The sequence below is a fragment of the Mastigoproctus giganteus genome, chromosome 10, assembly GCF_048544385.1.
Source record: "Mastigoproctus giganteus isolate SK-2022 chromosome 10, ASM4854438v1, whole genome shotgun sequence".
NCBI lineage: Eukaryota > Metazoa > Arthropoda > Arachnida > Uropygi > Thelyphonidae > Mastigoproctus > Mastigoproctus giganteus.
In genome coordinates this window covers 175283982-175298499 of record NC_143584.1, presented here as the reverse complement: position 1 = coordinate 175298499, position 14518 = coordinate 175283982, and the positions used below count along the sequence as shown (strand labels likewise).

General features: G+C 34.9%; 1 protein-coding gene across 1 annotated transcript in view; it reads right to left on the bottom strand.

Annotated features, from left to right (window-relative positions):
* Positions 1-14518, bottom strand: part of Atg9 (autophagy-related protein 9) — a 201805-nt gene extending 187287 nt beyond the window's left edge. Inside the window, exon 1 of the mRNA XM_090384098.1 lies at positions 14224-14518. Within this exon, the coding sequence (XP_090240224.1) occupies positions 14224-14282 (59 nt within the window). The 5' untranslated portion in view covers positions 14283-14518. The remainder of the gene's footprint in view (positions 1-14223) is intronic.

Sequence of the window (14518 nt, the reverse complement as noted above, 5' to 3'; positions counted from 1 at the left end):
AATTGCTTCAAAAATTTGCTCTGTAACTCATGATGTTAAATTAGAAAAAATGGAAAAAGCTTTAAATCTGTGGAGAGAAGACCAAACTCAAAATGAAATTCCCCTTTTCATCATTCGTTAAAGGGCAAAACTCCTTTATCAACACTTTAGCGAAACTGTTGATAGAACTGGCGGGATAAGTTTTTAAGCTATAGCAAAGGCGCTGGATTGAAAGATTTGTTTGAAATTTCTAATAAATATTACATTTAATATTAAATTGTTTCTTATTTTCATTTTGATGCCATATGCTTGCATTTCACTATGTGCTGTCTATGTACATAGTCATATTATGAAGGTACATATAATACATACATAGACAAAATTTTAGACTAGTTTTTCTTATATATTTCATACTTTGGAACGGAACCCCTTTATTACTATTGGAGCCATTACTCAGTATTCGCGTTTTCGGTATTCGCTGCATTTCTCAGGAACGGGGGTTTACTGTATTAGTAGTACCAATGATGGAAATAAGATATACTGGAAGTTCACAATGGATTGTTCTAAAAGTGTGTTTATAAATTGCCTATTAAAACTTGGGACATGTACCCACAGAAACAATGCAAACATTATTATAATTTACAGGAAGCAGGGGGGCAAAAAAAGTAAACTTCATTATCTCTCTATACATTAAAAAAGTTTTCGTTGTAGTGATATTTATTAGAGCCAATGGGAGAAGAGGGTGAGGCAATTACATCACTACAAGTGCAATTAATTATTGACAACTGCCTCCATAACATTCACTAACCTCGTGTACATGCCTCACTGACTAACATTTGATGTTCCATTGTAATGTTTTTTGTATATTATTGAAAACTGTATATTTGTAAATAGTTTAGTATTTTGCAAATATTTTAAATATTTACATGATTTGTAAATATTTCAGTTAAATATATTAGCCCTGCTCTTTCGGATGCAACAATATTCCTTATACATTTTGGAACCCGAAGCAAAAGGCCTTTTTCTAAGTAACCTATGAGAATGTCGCACACTACAAATACACAGATAAATAATTACATAGGTCATTTCCTGATTAGATATGGAACAATATACTACGGGGGCCAAGCCCCATAGTATATATTAAATTAATAAAAACATTATATAACACACTGGGCATTCAAACGATAAGTGATTCATAGTTTTTTCCAAAACTGTATGGATCGCTGAGAACAAAATAAAACTTGCAGTGAACAGTAGCCATCTTTTTCTCTCCCCAGTTTAACATATCACTTTAATTTCACACTTAAAACTCTCCTTTCAACTCCCCCAATACTTCATGCTAAACAAAGAACAATCAGCCATTTTATCATTTGCAGGTTTTACAGTTTTCAGCCATAAAATCACTTATCACACACACCAACCATTTTGAAGTGAGTATGCACTAAGCACAATACAGTTGTTTTGGAACTTAGAAATCTATTCTAGGCAGTCACAACTGATTAATGGCACAGAGGAAGTGTTTCTGAAGTCACTTACTGTTGTGTACTGTCTTGTCAAGCAAAATTATAGATTCTTAATAAATAATGAATTTTCTCAGAAAGAAGGTTCTTGTGCAAAATATGACAAAACAATCAATAGGAGATTTCCTAAAATTGTGTTGGTGTATAAAAAAAAGTACAGAAAAAGTACTGTAATCTGTACAATAATTCTGAACCACAAGACATGCCTTGGGTAATTCTATTAAAATAAAAATATTAGTAACTTTAGGTCACTTCTGGATAACCCTTGACATTTCTAAAGAGAGTGCAAATCCAAGCTCTGTCAATGGAGAAAAAAAAATGTCCCCAGGCAGTTAGATAGAAAAAAAATAATGCAATACAGCATTCTTTCCTCGAACAATCTTTTCATTCATTATACAAGTTTTCATAGCCTTGCCATGAAAATTGTCCTCAAATGTACCTGTGGGTTTATATCAACAGCTTCCAGGCCAATCAAGACAATCTTTAGCATTAGTAGAGGCACATGATGCAAGGAAGCAAGCTTAAGCAACATCGATCAATAAAAAAAAATAAAAAAAACTCCCATTTAACCCCTCCGTTCGTTCCAAATATCTGTCCAGCTCAGCCTTAAATTTATTTAGCCTATCAACTTCCAAAACAAAAGATGGAAGTCTGTTCCACCAATCAACTGCCTGCTGGCTAAAGGCAAACTTCCAGACATCTATCCTACAACTGTCTTTCCTCAATTTGAATTAATGCCCTCTCAGGTGATTATTCTGGGCAAGAGAAAGAATCCCATCAGCACTGAGCATGCTCAAACCATTCAAGGCATTATACACTTCAATCAGATCACCTTGCAGGTGTCTAGTCTCCAGACACTGTAATTTGCAAAACTTAAGTCTTTCTTCATAAGAGCAACCCTTTGTTTCATTAACTAATCTTCTTGTCCTTCTCTGTACTCGTTCTAACAGCTCTACATCCTTCTTAAAATGAGGCCACCAGACCTGTATAGAGTACTCAAGGTGTGGCCTGACCATTGCCTTATACAAGGGTATAATCACCTTCTTATCCCTGCTAGAAAAATTCCTGTATATCACTGACAAGACACCATGAGCTACTCTTGCAGACCGTCTGCACTGCTCTGAAAACTTCATATCAAGCTGCACAATTACACCAGGTCCTTTTCATTCTCTACCACTGTCAGTGTAGTACCACAGAGTTGATACATTGCTCTGGGGTTGCTGTTTCCCATATATAGTACTTTACATTTGTCAATGTTAAACTTCATTTGCCACCTCTCAGCCCATCTGCTCAACCTTTCCAGATCCTGTTTCGGCAGCATAGTGTCAGTAGTGTCTTGCTTGACAACCCTGCCAACTTTCGTATCGTCTGTAAACTTGGACATTAAGCTTGATATACCATCATCAATGTCATTTATAAATACAGAAAACAATAGTCGAACCAACACTGAACCCTGAGGGACTCCACTGATAACATTAGTCCACGATGAGCAGTGTCCATTGATTACCACTCTGTCTTCTCCCCCTCAACCACCCCTTTATCCATAGCAGCAATTTGCCTCCAATGTCACACTGCTCTAATTTGTGCAGCAGTCTTCCATGTGCAACAGTATCAAAGGCCTTTCTAATATCCAAATATATATCAAAGTTATTCCCTGCATCCAGTTCCTTTGTAACCACACCATAGTATCCAATTAAATTGGTCAGGCAAGACTTTCCCTTAACAAAATCATGCTGTGTCTGAGCTATAACTGAAGTCATGTCTAGGTGATCCTGCAGTGCTTCTTTAACCAGTGCCTCCATTAATTTTCCTGGAACAGAAGTTAAACTAACAGGTCTATAATTACTTGTGTCACCCTTTGATCGCCCTTTGTGAATTGGGATCACATTTGCACATCTCCAATCCATGGGTACATTCCCTGAGTCCCAAGAAGCTCTCATAATTATGGCTAAGGGTTTGCTTACTTCCTTTGCTGCCTCCTTTAATATAACTGGATAGATCCCATCCACCCTTAATTTAATTTAATTCACCTTAGTTTAATTAACCTCTGGCATTCCCCTTCCTGAATAACTCCTCATGTGTGAATGTAGATGCAAAATACTCATTTAATTTGTTAGCCACCTGAGCAGGATCATCAACAGTTGAACCATCAATATCCAGTGGACCAATCTGATCCATCCCTTTCCTTCTAGTGTTTACATAGGTAAAGAACTCTTTTCTGTTTTTCTTTGCATCCTTTGCCAAAGATTTCTCATAATCTGCCTTTGCCTGCTTAATCTCCTTTATGACTTGGTTACAGACCAGCTTATATCTATCATACGCTTCCATGTCACCCATTAATTTATATGTATCCCATGCATTTTTCTTCTCTGCCATGTCTCTCATTAGTTCATCTAACATCCATTTAGGCCTAAACCTTGAACAATATTTCTTAGTTGGTATGAAAAGCCTAGTAGCTTCCAAGATAAATTCTTTGACTGCTTCCCATTTTGAATTTGCTGTTGGTAACACCATCAGTTGGTCCCACCGTATAGAATTTAAATACGGTCTCAGACCATCGTAGTCGCCTTTGTGAAAGCAAAAACCCTTCCCTTTACCCCTGATGGAGTTACCTCTGAGTAAATCCCACTTCAGCACACTGTGATCACTGTCACCTAGTGGTTCCTTCATCTGCAGATTCTTAATGCATGACGAATCACTACTGATAATCAGATCAAGAGTATTACTTCCTTTAGTTGCCTCCCGAACATGCTGATATAGAAAACAATCATCCAATATATCCACAAAAGCCTTGCTAGTGTGTGAGTGACCAACCCACAAATTCCAGTCAATATTTGGGAAATTAAAATCCCCCATTATAAGACTCTCTGATTTACTGACCAACTATTTCCCTGTACGGTTTCTCATTATACTAATCAGACTCATTAGGCCTATAACACACTCCTACTCTCAATTTTGATATCCCAATGCTTATGTCACACCAAACTTACTCAACACTGCACTGTCCAGCAATGTTGACTGGCTTCACTTCCTTTGATTTTGTGTTTATTAACTAATAGCATAACCCCCTCCTCCCTTCCTGTACACATTGTACTCCCCAAATTAGAGTTCTGCATTCCTTATATCTGTGTGACACGACGTCATTGATATCCCAACAATATCTGCCTTTGATATTTTGAGCATTACCTCAAATTCATCAAATTTATTTACCAAACTCCTAGCATAAAATCCCAGGTGCATGTATACATGCACCTGTTCCTATTCTTAGCTACCCTAACACAACCCATGTGTTTACTTGTACCACAATGACTCCCAGAAGTCTCTGAAATACCCTGCATCTTGTTTACCAGGACGCTGCTCATTCCAATAGAAGGTGCAAGAATCACTTTCACCTCTGCCAGTGGTTACTGTTAATCTATTAGTCCTTCTATCCCCCCAAGCTAGCAGTTTTTCAACCTGTCTAACACTGCCTCGATAGCATCAGCAAATATTCTTGCACCCTTTCTATTTAAGTTTATCCCATCCCTGTAGAAGCGGTCTCTCCTGTTAACAATCTTGTTTTCCTCCATGAAATTTCTTTACTAATTTGAAAGTATGAAACAGTGCAAGGTCTTCCTAATACATGCCAGTGCTGTCTATATTGAGCATTTCCAGTTCACTAATCATTTTCCTTCATAAAATATCAACATATTTATAACTGTAATATATTTATAACAGATTTGTAATATATTTATAACAACATATTTATAACAGACTGTAATAAACAATGTTGTTTATTACCAGCGTAACATTCAAGTTACGCTAGTTATTTTTAATTTAGATAAGAGCTTTTGTAGATTACTACTTAATATACATAAGACCGTTGTTTCATTTGAATCTTGCAGCCATTGTTTTTGTATAGAGTGGTAGGGAATTCAAATTTTTAATTGTGGTAACTAGGTAGCTGTAACGTAAAAATATATAGCATAATACACATCACTGCATTTAGGATTCTATTAGATATTGTAGTATTGACAATTAATTAATTAAATTTATTGATCTTATTAATTTAAAATATCATGCCCCAGACTAGAACAGCAAAGGAGGATCAAAGGGCAACACAAGTAATTATAGACCTGTTAGTTTAACTTCTGTTAAACTCCACTGATAACATTAGTGTGGGGCTCCACCAATGTTATTAGTGGAGTCCCACAGGGTCGGTGTTGGGTCCACTGTTGTTTTGTATATTTATCAATGATATTGATGAAGGTATATCAGGTTTAGTGTCGAAATTTGCAGATGATACAAAGGTTGGCAGGGTTGTTAATGGCAATAATGGTAGTGTGCTACTGCAACAGGATCTAGAAAATTTGGGCAGATGGGCTCAGAAGTGGCAACTGAAGTTTAATCTTGACAAATGCAAAGTACTGCATATGGGTAGAAGTAACCCCAGAGAAATGTACCAACTGTGTGGTACTACATTTAAGGTGGTAGAAAATGAAAAAGACCTGGGAGTAATTGTGCAGTCAGATATGAAGTTTTCTGAGCAATGTAGATAGGCTGCCAGGGCAGGTCATGGGTTTTGTCAATGATATATAGGAATTTTGCTAGAATGGTAAAGGAGGTGATTGTCCCTCTGTATAAGGAAATGGGCAGGCCAGTAGTGCATACAGGTCTGGAGGCCTCATTTTTGGAAGGATGTAGATTTGCTTGAGCGTGTTCAATGAAGGGCAACAAGATTAGTGAGGGGAATGAAGGGATCCTCTTACCAAGAGAGGCTTAAGTTCTGCAAATTGCAGCAACTGGAAACTAGACACCTGTGAGGTGATCTGATTGAGGTATATAAGGCCTTGAATGGGTTGAGCACACTGAATTCTGATGGGATTCTTCCACTTGTTCAGATTACGAACCTAAGGGGGCATAAATTCAAACTGAGGAAAGACAGATGTAGAATTGATGTGCGAAAATTTGCCTTTATCCAGCAGGTTGTTAATTGCTGGAACAAACTTCAATCTGACGTGGAAGTTGATAGGTTAAATAAATTTAAGGAGAAACTGGACAAACATTTAGAAGGAATTGTTTTGTAAATTTTTTTTTTTTTTTTTTTTTGGCTGATGCTGCTTAAGCTCATACACTTGCTTTCATGCATCACATGCCACTATTACTACTACATTAATAAATAAAAAATTATAAAAAAGGCAATAAATGAAAAATATCCCAAAAACTTTTCTCCACTGGATGTTTTACTGTGTGTGAGAGAGAGAGAGAGAGAGAGAGAGAGAGAGAGAGAGAGAGAGAGAGAGAATAATAGGATGCAGCGATGAAACTGAACGTCTAAAAAATTAACTTATTAATATGGATCCGGGTCACTACTAGTTACAGCAGAAATACCTAGCAACCATAATGAAATACAGACATATATATTTGATAAGGGTTGCTGACCTGTCAAGTGTAATTACAAATGGAATAAATTAAGAATGCCTGTAAATTAAAAGCAGATTACCTGAAAATAAATAATAAAATTAAGATTAACATAAAAATAACTGAAAGTAATAAAATAATACTTAATGCTGCAGGTCCTAAGATTTTAACTGTCTTCGGGGGATCGACAGCCAAAACCGAAGGAACCACAGCCATCATAGCCGACCCGACGAGACCAAAAAGGAGGGCATAACAAGAATATAATTCAAAAATAAAATGCAGAATTATGCTAAAATAAAATAAACCCGATAAATTCTGTCAAAGAAAAAATGAGCGAAAGAAGGCAAAATGCCCAGTTTGAAATTTAAACAAAGTAAACTTAAGATGACAGAATAAAGTCAGATTTTGACAACTTTTCTGTAGGATTAGACCAGAGAGTCTGTGAAATTAGCAGAGTGTAGCAAATGTAGGGCTGTATGGGAGACCAAAGAAATGAGCCAATAGTTCTCTGTATATTTATATTGGTTGTAGCACAGAGTATCTTACTTCGCTGTGAGTTGAAGTAACCCCAAGTGTGGGGGGTGGGGGTGGGGGGGAAGGTGTGAATTGGTCAAAGTGAACAGTACCCGTATGAACGGGAAGTAAGCAATTAAACAAATTTCGTCTTAAGCAAAGTTGGGTGTCTTTTCAACACTACTTTGATAGTCATTTATTCTCCCTTTGCTGACACATCTGCCTCATTTGTTTAATTGCTTACTTCTCCATCACATGGGCAAGGTTTACTTCAACCGATACAGAGAACTATCGGCTTATTTCTTTGGTCACCCATGCAGCCTACACTCTACTAATTTTGCAACTCCGGTCTGATCCTACTGTAAGTTGTCAAAACCTGATTTAATTCTTTCATCTTAAGTTTACTTTGTTTAAATTTCAAACTGGGCATTTTGCCTTCTTTCAAACTTTCACTCATTTTTTATTTGACAGAATTTATCAGTTTTATTTTATTTTATCATAGTTCTGCATTTTACTTTTATTTATTTATTTTTGAATTATATTCTTGTTATTCCTTCCTTTTTGGTCTCTGTTGGGTCAGCTATGATATATACGTTTTGTACATATACATCATAACAGAAACATTGCTTACTGCTGTGGTTCCTTTGGTTTTGGCTGCCGACCCCCTGAAGACATAGTTAAAATCTTAGGATCTACAGCATTAAGTATTATTTTATTACTTTCAGTTATTTTTATGTTAATCTTAATTTTATTATTTATTTTCAGGTAATCTGCTTTTACTTTGCAGGCATTCTTAATTCATTCTATTGTAATTACACTTGACGGGTAAGCAACCCTACTCAATAATTACTACTTATCAAATACATTTGTGTGTGTGTCTCTCTCTCTCTCTCTCTCTCTCTCATTTGTCTATATATATATATATATATATATATATATATATTCAGTGTATAGGGAAGGGATGCTGACCTATCAATTGTAATTACTATAGAAAAATTGAGAAGGCCTGTAAGGTGAAGGAGATAACCTGAAATAAATTGATTAACATAAAAATAATAACGATGATAGCAATGTTACCTAAAGTAGTGGGTCCTAGGGTTTTAACTACTTCTTCAAAGGGTCGGCAGCCAAAACTGTAGGAGCCACCACAATAAGCTGGGACTCTGTTTCTGTTATGATGTATACGGGCGAAATATATAAATCATAGCAGACCCGACAGAGACCAAAAAGAAAGGAATAAAATTTAAACTTAAAAAAAAAAAAAAAATGCCAATAAAACTTTATTAAAACAAAAAGAAGAATAAAATTTTTGAAATCAAAAAGACCAACACATTACAAAAATTAAAAAAGTAACTGTAGATTACAGGACAAAGCCAACTTACTGTGTGTTTGGACCGGAATTGGTGAAATAGCTAACAGTAAGTTGGCTTCATCCTGTAATCTACAGTTACTTTTTTAATTTTTGTAATGTATTGGTCTTTTTGATTTCAAAAATTTTTATTCTTCTTTTTGCTTTAATAAAATTTTATTGGCATTATTTTTATTTTATTTTTTTTTTTTTTAAGTTTAAATTTTTATTCCTTTCTTTTTGGTCTCTGTCGGGTTGGCTATGATTTATACATTTTGCATATATACATCATAACAGAAACAGAGACCCTGCTTACAGTTTTGGCTGCCGACCCTTTGAAGAAGTAGTTAAAGCCCTAGGCCCACTACTTTAGGTAACATCGTTAATATTTTTATCAATATATTTCAGGTTATCTCCTTCAACCTTACGGGCCTTCTCAATTTTTCTATGGTAATTACAATTGATAGGTCAACATCCCTTCCCTATTCACTGAATATAAACATTTGTCTATATTTCATTATGGTTGCCGGGGTTTCTCTACTGTAACTAGTAGTACCAAGGATCCATGACCCAGTTTAATAATTTTGTTTTAATACTTTGCTTGCTTACTTTGTCATTCAGTAACCTGGTTATTTTTATCAATATCATATATAACTATAAAATGTAGGGTAAAAATATAATGAAATGTATGCCAGAAGAGTGGATGACCAGTGAAGAGAAAATGATTTTAACAAATAAAATAGCAATAAACACAAGAATAATGAGGAATAGCGTACTGTTGGAGAAACAAAATCCTAATTAATTTAGAAAAAAGGTTCAAATTAAAAGAAATTTAGCAGCACCCATACAGCAAAGCACCAGTTTCCAAATTACGTGAAATATCACGATATGCAATCGTAATCTACCAACATTACAAAGAGCTAACCAGAAAAAACTGAAAATAATATCAAATTGGACAGAAAAGACTGACAATTATGCCCCATCTCATTGGAGAACCACGAGGCCATAATAGTCAGGGAAACACTGCATTTCAAACGCTAAACAAATAAATGCCACAACAGAATAATGCCCACATCAAGCTAATTGCTTCAGCAGCTTGATGTGGGCATCATTCTGTTGTGACATTTAATTTTATTATTACTAGCCATATAGTGAAAGAAAGTCTGAGGCTTATGCTGCACCAGCAAAAAAAAAAAAATCCCTGAGTTACCCTGAGAGAGAGAGAGAGTGTAGAAGGGAATCATCAAGAAACAGAAGAATGGTGATATCCAGCTCAGGACCCTGGGTGTGCCAAGTCCATACTCACCAGATGTGAGCCCCTGGGGTTACTTGTTTAGCGTTCGAAATGCAGTGTTTCCCTGACTATTATGGCCTCATGGTTCTCTGACGAGATTGGGCATAATTGTCAGCCTTTTCTGTCCAATTCGATATTATTTTCAGTTTTTTCTGCTTGTCTGTTTGTAATGTTGGTAGCTTACGATTGCATATCGTGATATTTCACGTAATTCGGAAACTGGTGCTTTGCTGTATGGGTGCCGCTAAATTTCTTTTAATTTGAACTTTTTTCTAAATTAATTAGGATTGTTTTTCCAACAGTAGTGTGCTATTCCTCATTATTCTTGTGTTTATTGCTAATTTATTTGTTAAAATAATTTTCTCTTCACTGGTCATCCACTCTTCTGGCATACATTTCATTATATTTTTACCTTACATTTTATAGTTAAATACACACAACATGTGGTTATTGTATGTTGGATGCCACTGATGTTTGCTCTACTATTTTCTTTTTATTTTACATTTATTTCTGTACTCAATTTTGCTGTTTATTCTCTGATTCAATTGGATTTAATTTGTATTATATATATATAAAGCAGAATTAACACTAATATCCAAATAATTTAGATAATTTTAGATAATTTAAACAACTAATATATTCTGGACAGGACAGATTAATGCCATCAGAAATGATTGTACATTACATAAGCATTACATTAATTTAACAACTCATCCTACAGAAAGATGTTTTTCAGAGTGCACTTGATGTTATAGTTACCATAAACTGCTTTTGTTTACACAAAATTAATTTCTAACAAGTCAGTGCCATCCATAGGGAAGTAGGGAGCCGGGTTGGGGGTGGTAATAATAGGGGCAATAATCGGACAACTCTGCCAAGATTTATATATTAAATGTACAAAATTACAATATTTATTTCTCACAGGGTGAAAAAGAACTTTGTAATATATATTAACCGAATTTTGTAATAAACTAATATATTTACATAGAAAAGCCTATCCTTTCGCAAGGGAATGGTATGTGCTTCATATAAACGAGTACTTTGTATAAAACAAGTTTGTATTAACGAGATTTTACTGTATATATATATAGTTAATGTTGACTTCATTGCTGTTTCATTGTACATATTGAAATCTTTGTTCTTATAACTAGAAATGAGTCTCATCACTAAACAGAAGACTTTTTCCCACTTATTCTCAAGTCCAGTGCTTAAGGTTCTTAGCCAAAAATAAAAATTTTTTTTTTAATGCCGCATTTAACAGCTGCTCTTTCAATGGCCATACTGATTTTTATTCAGCCTCAATGAGCCTATGCTGTACTTACTGTTGGGGAATGAATAATGATGCATGTATTAACTGTCATTATCATTAGACAGAATGATTCTGAATTGCATGCTATAAATTCCACAGTGAGTTCCTGACAATTTTCAATAGCAATGGTCTCTGTGAAGCAAGTTTCTTCATGAAATTTGAAGTTTGTAAAAACGAGAACTCTGTACCTAAATACTTTTAACTAATTCTTCTTTTTTTCCTTATTTTGTCCTGATTGCCCCCCCCCCAAAAAAACTCAGTTATTATTTTTTTATTACAGTAATGTTCTCTATATCCATTTAATTCAATTTATAAATCTAAATTACAAATAATTTCTGGGTTTTTTTATACCAAAATCAGATAACAATGGGTAATAGGCAAAATCACCTTTGATTATCAAAGATATTTTCAAACTGCCATCTATTAAAACAGTCTGCTATTAAGCAGAAACTCAAATAAGACAGCAGCACATTCTGGAAGATTTTAAAACATGAAATAACGTTGGAAAATGTAAATTTGCATAAATACTACTAAAGAGGTTAAGGGTGTTTTTTTTTTGGTTGTTCCAAAAAAAGCATAGTTCTTAACAAAAACTGCCTTAAGATTTCATGTTATTGCTTTTAGTCTGTAACATAATGGTGCAGGTCTCGGCAAAAACTCACATCATGTGATTATAAAATTATTCTACTGCAAAATTATTTCCAATGAAATGCATGAGAGGAAGCATTTAAAGAGTTATACAAATCAAGAAAAAAAAAAAAGGGGGGGGGGGGGAAATGCACTATACTGGATATTGCCATAATTCACTGGTTTTAAAAAGAAAAAATAATAAAAAAAAAAAATTTAGATTGTCAGCACAGTTCGTGCCACGTTATAACACCATTTCATCCAAATACATAACAGTTTCCAATCTAAAATTACAGAATATGCATTTGCTGAGCTAACTAATATACATCTGGTACTGGGCAAATTGCATGAGAAATAGCACATGCACTGCACAAAAATACCCAAATTGTAATCAATCTGACTGACATACAATCTTTCAGTAGCTCCAGTTCACTGCAGACTACATGGAACTGGTCAAATGCAGCATAGGGATGTTGGCCCCCAAGTACAAAATTTGGAATTGGTAAAAATAACAAAACCGTTAACCATGATCCAAGTAAATGAACAAGGGCAGCACAAAGGAAAACACCATAATCTTTTGCATGGAGGACATTATGAGAAGAAGGGATGCATCTCTATCATATACAAAGGGTCAACATATTGCTGCCTGTGAACTATCCACCATAAAGGTTCTACTATACATGGCTATTACAAAGGTGCACAGAAGATCCTACATTCCTTACCAAGATCCTGTGGATAGATGAGGGCTTCTTTACAGGAAATACTTGCCAAAACAAATATAGGTTGGCAAGGACAACTCCATACCATGAATTCTATTTTCCATCAATGCCTGGAGCAGATGTAGAGGACATGATTATTGGTCCACATGTGACTGGATGGATCTAATTAGCAATTTGTATTTGGACTTTCTCACCCACATTTTTAATATGCTTCTGGAAGATGTACCTTGATACATGCCGATGACATGAAGATAAACTCACAATTCATCTGGTCAGCATAATTCTTCCTGAACAACAATCACCCAGGGCATTAGACAGATCATGACACAATGCTCCAGTAAAATAGCCAAGCTGGTGATCACCAGATCTCATTCTTATTAATTTTTATTTATAGGGTAATGTAAAAGGCATATAGTATAGCACTAAAGTAAACATTCATTGGAAACTTGGGCAGCATGTTCAGGATGCCATTAATCCATTATAAATATGCTGCACATTCTTGAGCATGTAAGAGCCTCACTTGTATGATGTACAAATGAATGCATGTGTTGTAGAAACAAATCACACAGAGCATTTATTGCAAATAATAATTACATTATCCCATGTGCAAGTTTTTAGTGAGACCTCCACCATTGTCCTACAGACTAAATGTAAGAAAATGCACCCAGCAAATCAACAGGAATTTCACATTTTTTTTAAGAAATGTTATTTTCCACTACTAATAATCCTCCAAATATTATTACAATAAAAAAAAATAAGCAAGTTTATATAATATGCTGAACCTTCCAGCAGGAACAAAACGACAAATTCTTTCCCTCCCCGCGCAGCAACACCCCTGGTGTTATGACAGTTCGGTCACTTCCTGCAGACTAAATAGAACTGCTGTTCTGTTGTTGGGTTTAGACTGCATCAGCGACTTATACCATATTGCGCCATCGTGTATCGTCTGTACAAGTGTATTCAGGGGGCCGATTTCCATGTTGTGCGTGCTAAAAAAAAAAAAAAAAAAAAAACAATTCCTTCCCCTGAGATCGGCAACCTTGAAGTGAAGAAGACTACAAATTTCTCCAGTCGAACCCACACATCACCAAACGAGTTCTAAGTGGCGAAACCACTGTCGAAGAGGAACAGAATTGCATCCAAAAAATACATTCAAGTGACATAACAAAATTAAAAAAAACAGAGACCAGAACTATTATTATTAAAAGCCCTTATGATTATTCTTATAAATTAAGAATGAAATATTATTCTACGAAGTGCAAACTAAAAATCACGATAATATCTATTATTCACTTAATCTTAGCTGCTAATATTGGAAAGAATGTATCTTAGAATGAATTACCAGACAAGTGCAAATTAATACAATGTGCAAAGAATATATTAGCAACACAGAATCTTAAATTCCAATAACAAAATATTTTCAATAATTAAAAAATTATGACATTTCTACATCCAAAAGGCTAACAACACATGCACTACACAATAATTGAATTACACAGTAATTATCAGTTTACCTTCTTCTATCGAATTTCAAAAGAGAATTACGAAGAATTGTATCATACTTCTTTGGCATACATCATAAAAATAATCCAAGATACATGATACCTTGTTTGCTTAGTAAACAATAAACATGTCTAAGCCTATTTACGATGACGCTGTAATATTTCATTCATTTTAGTATCTTCCGAATACCAGCACAATGTTTTGTGCATAGCACATTTTCATTCAGTGCCTCAATACTGCATATACAAACAAATCTCAAAAACTGATTTCTCTGCATCAGCATATAAAACACTACACAAAATATCG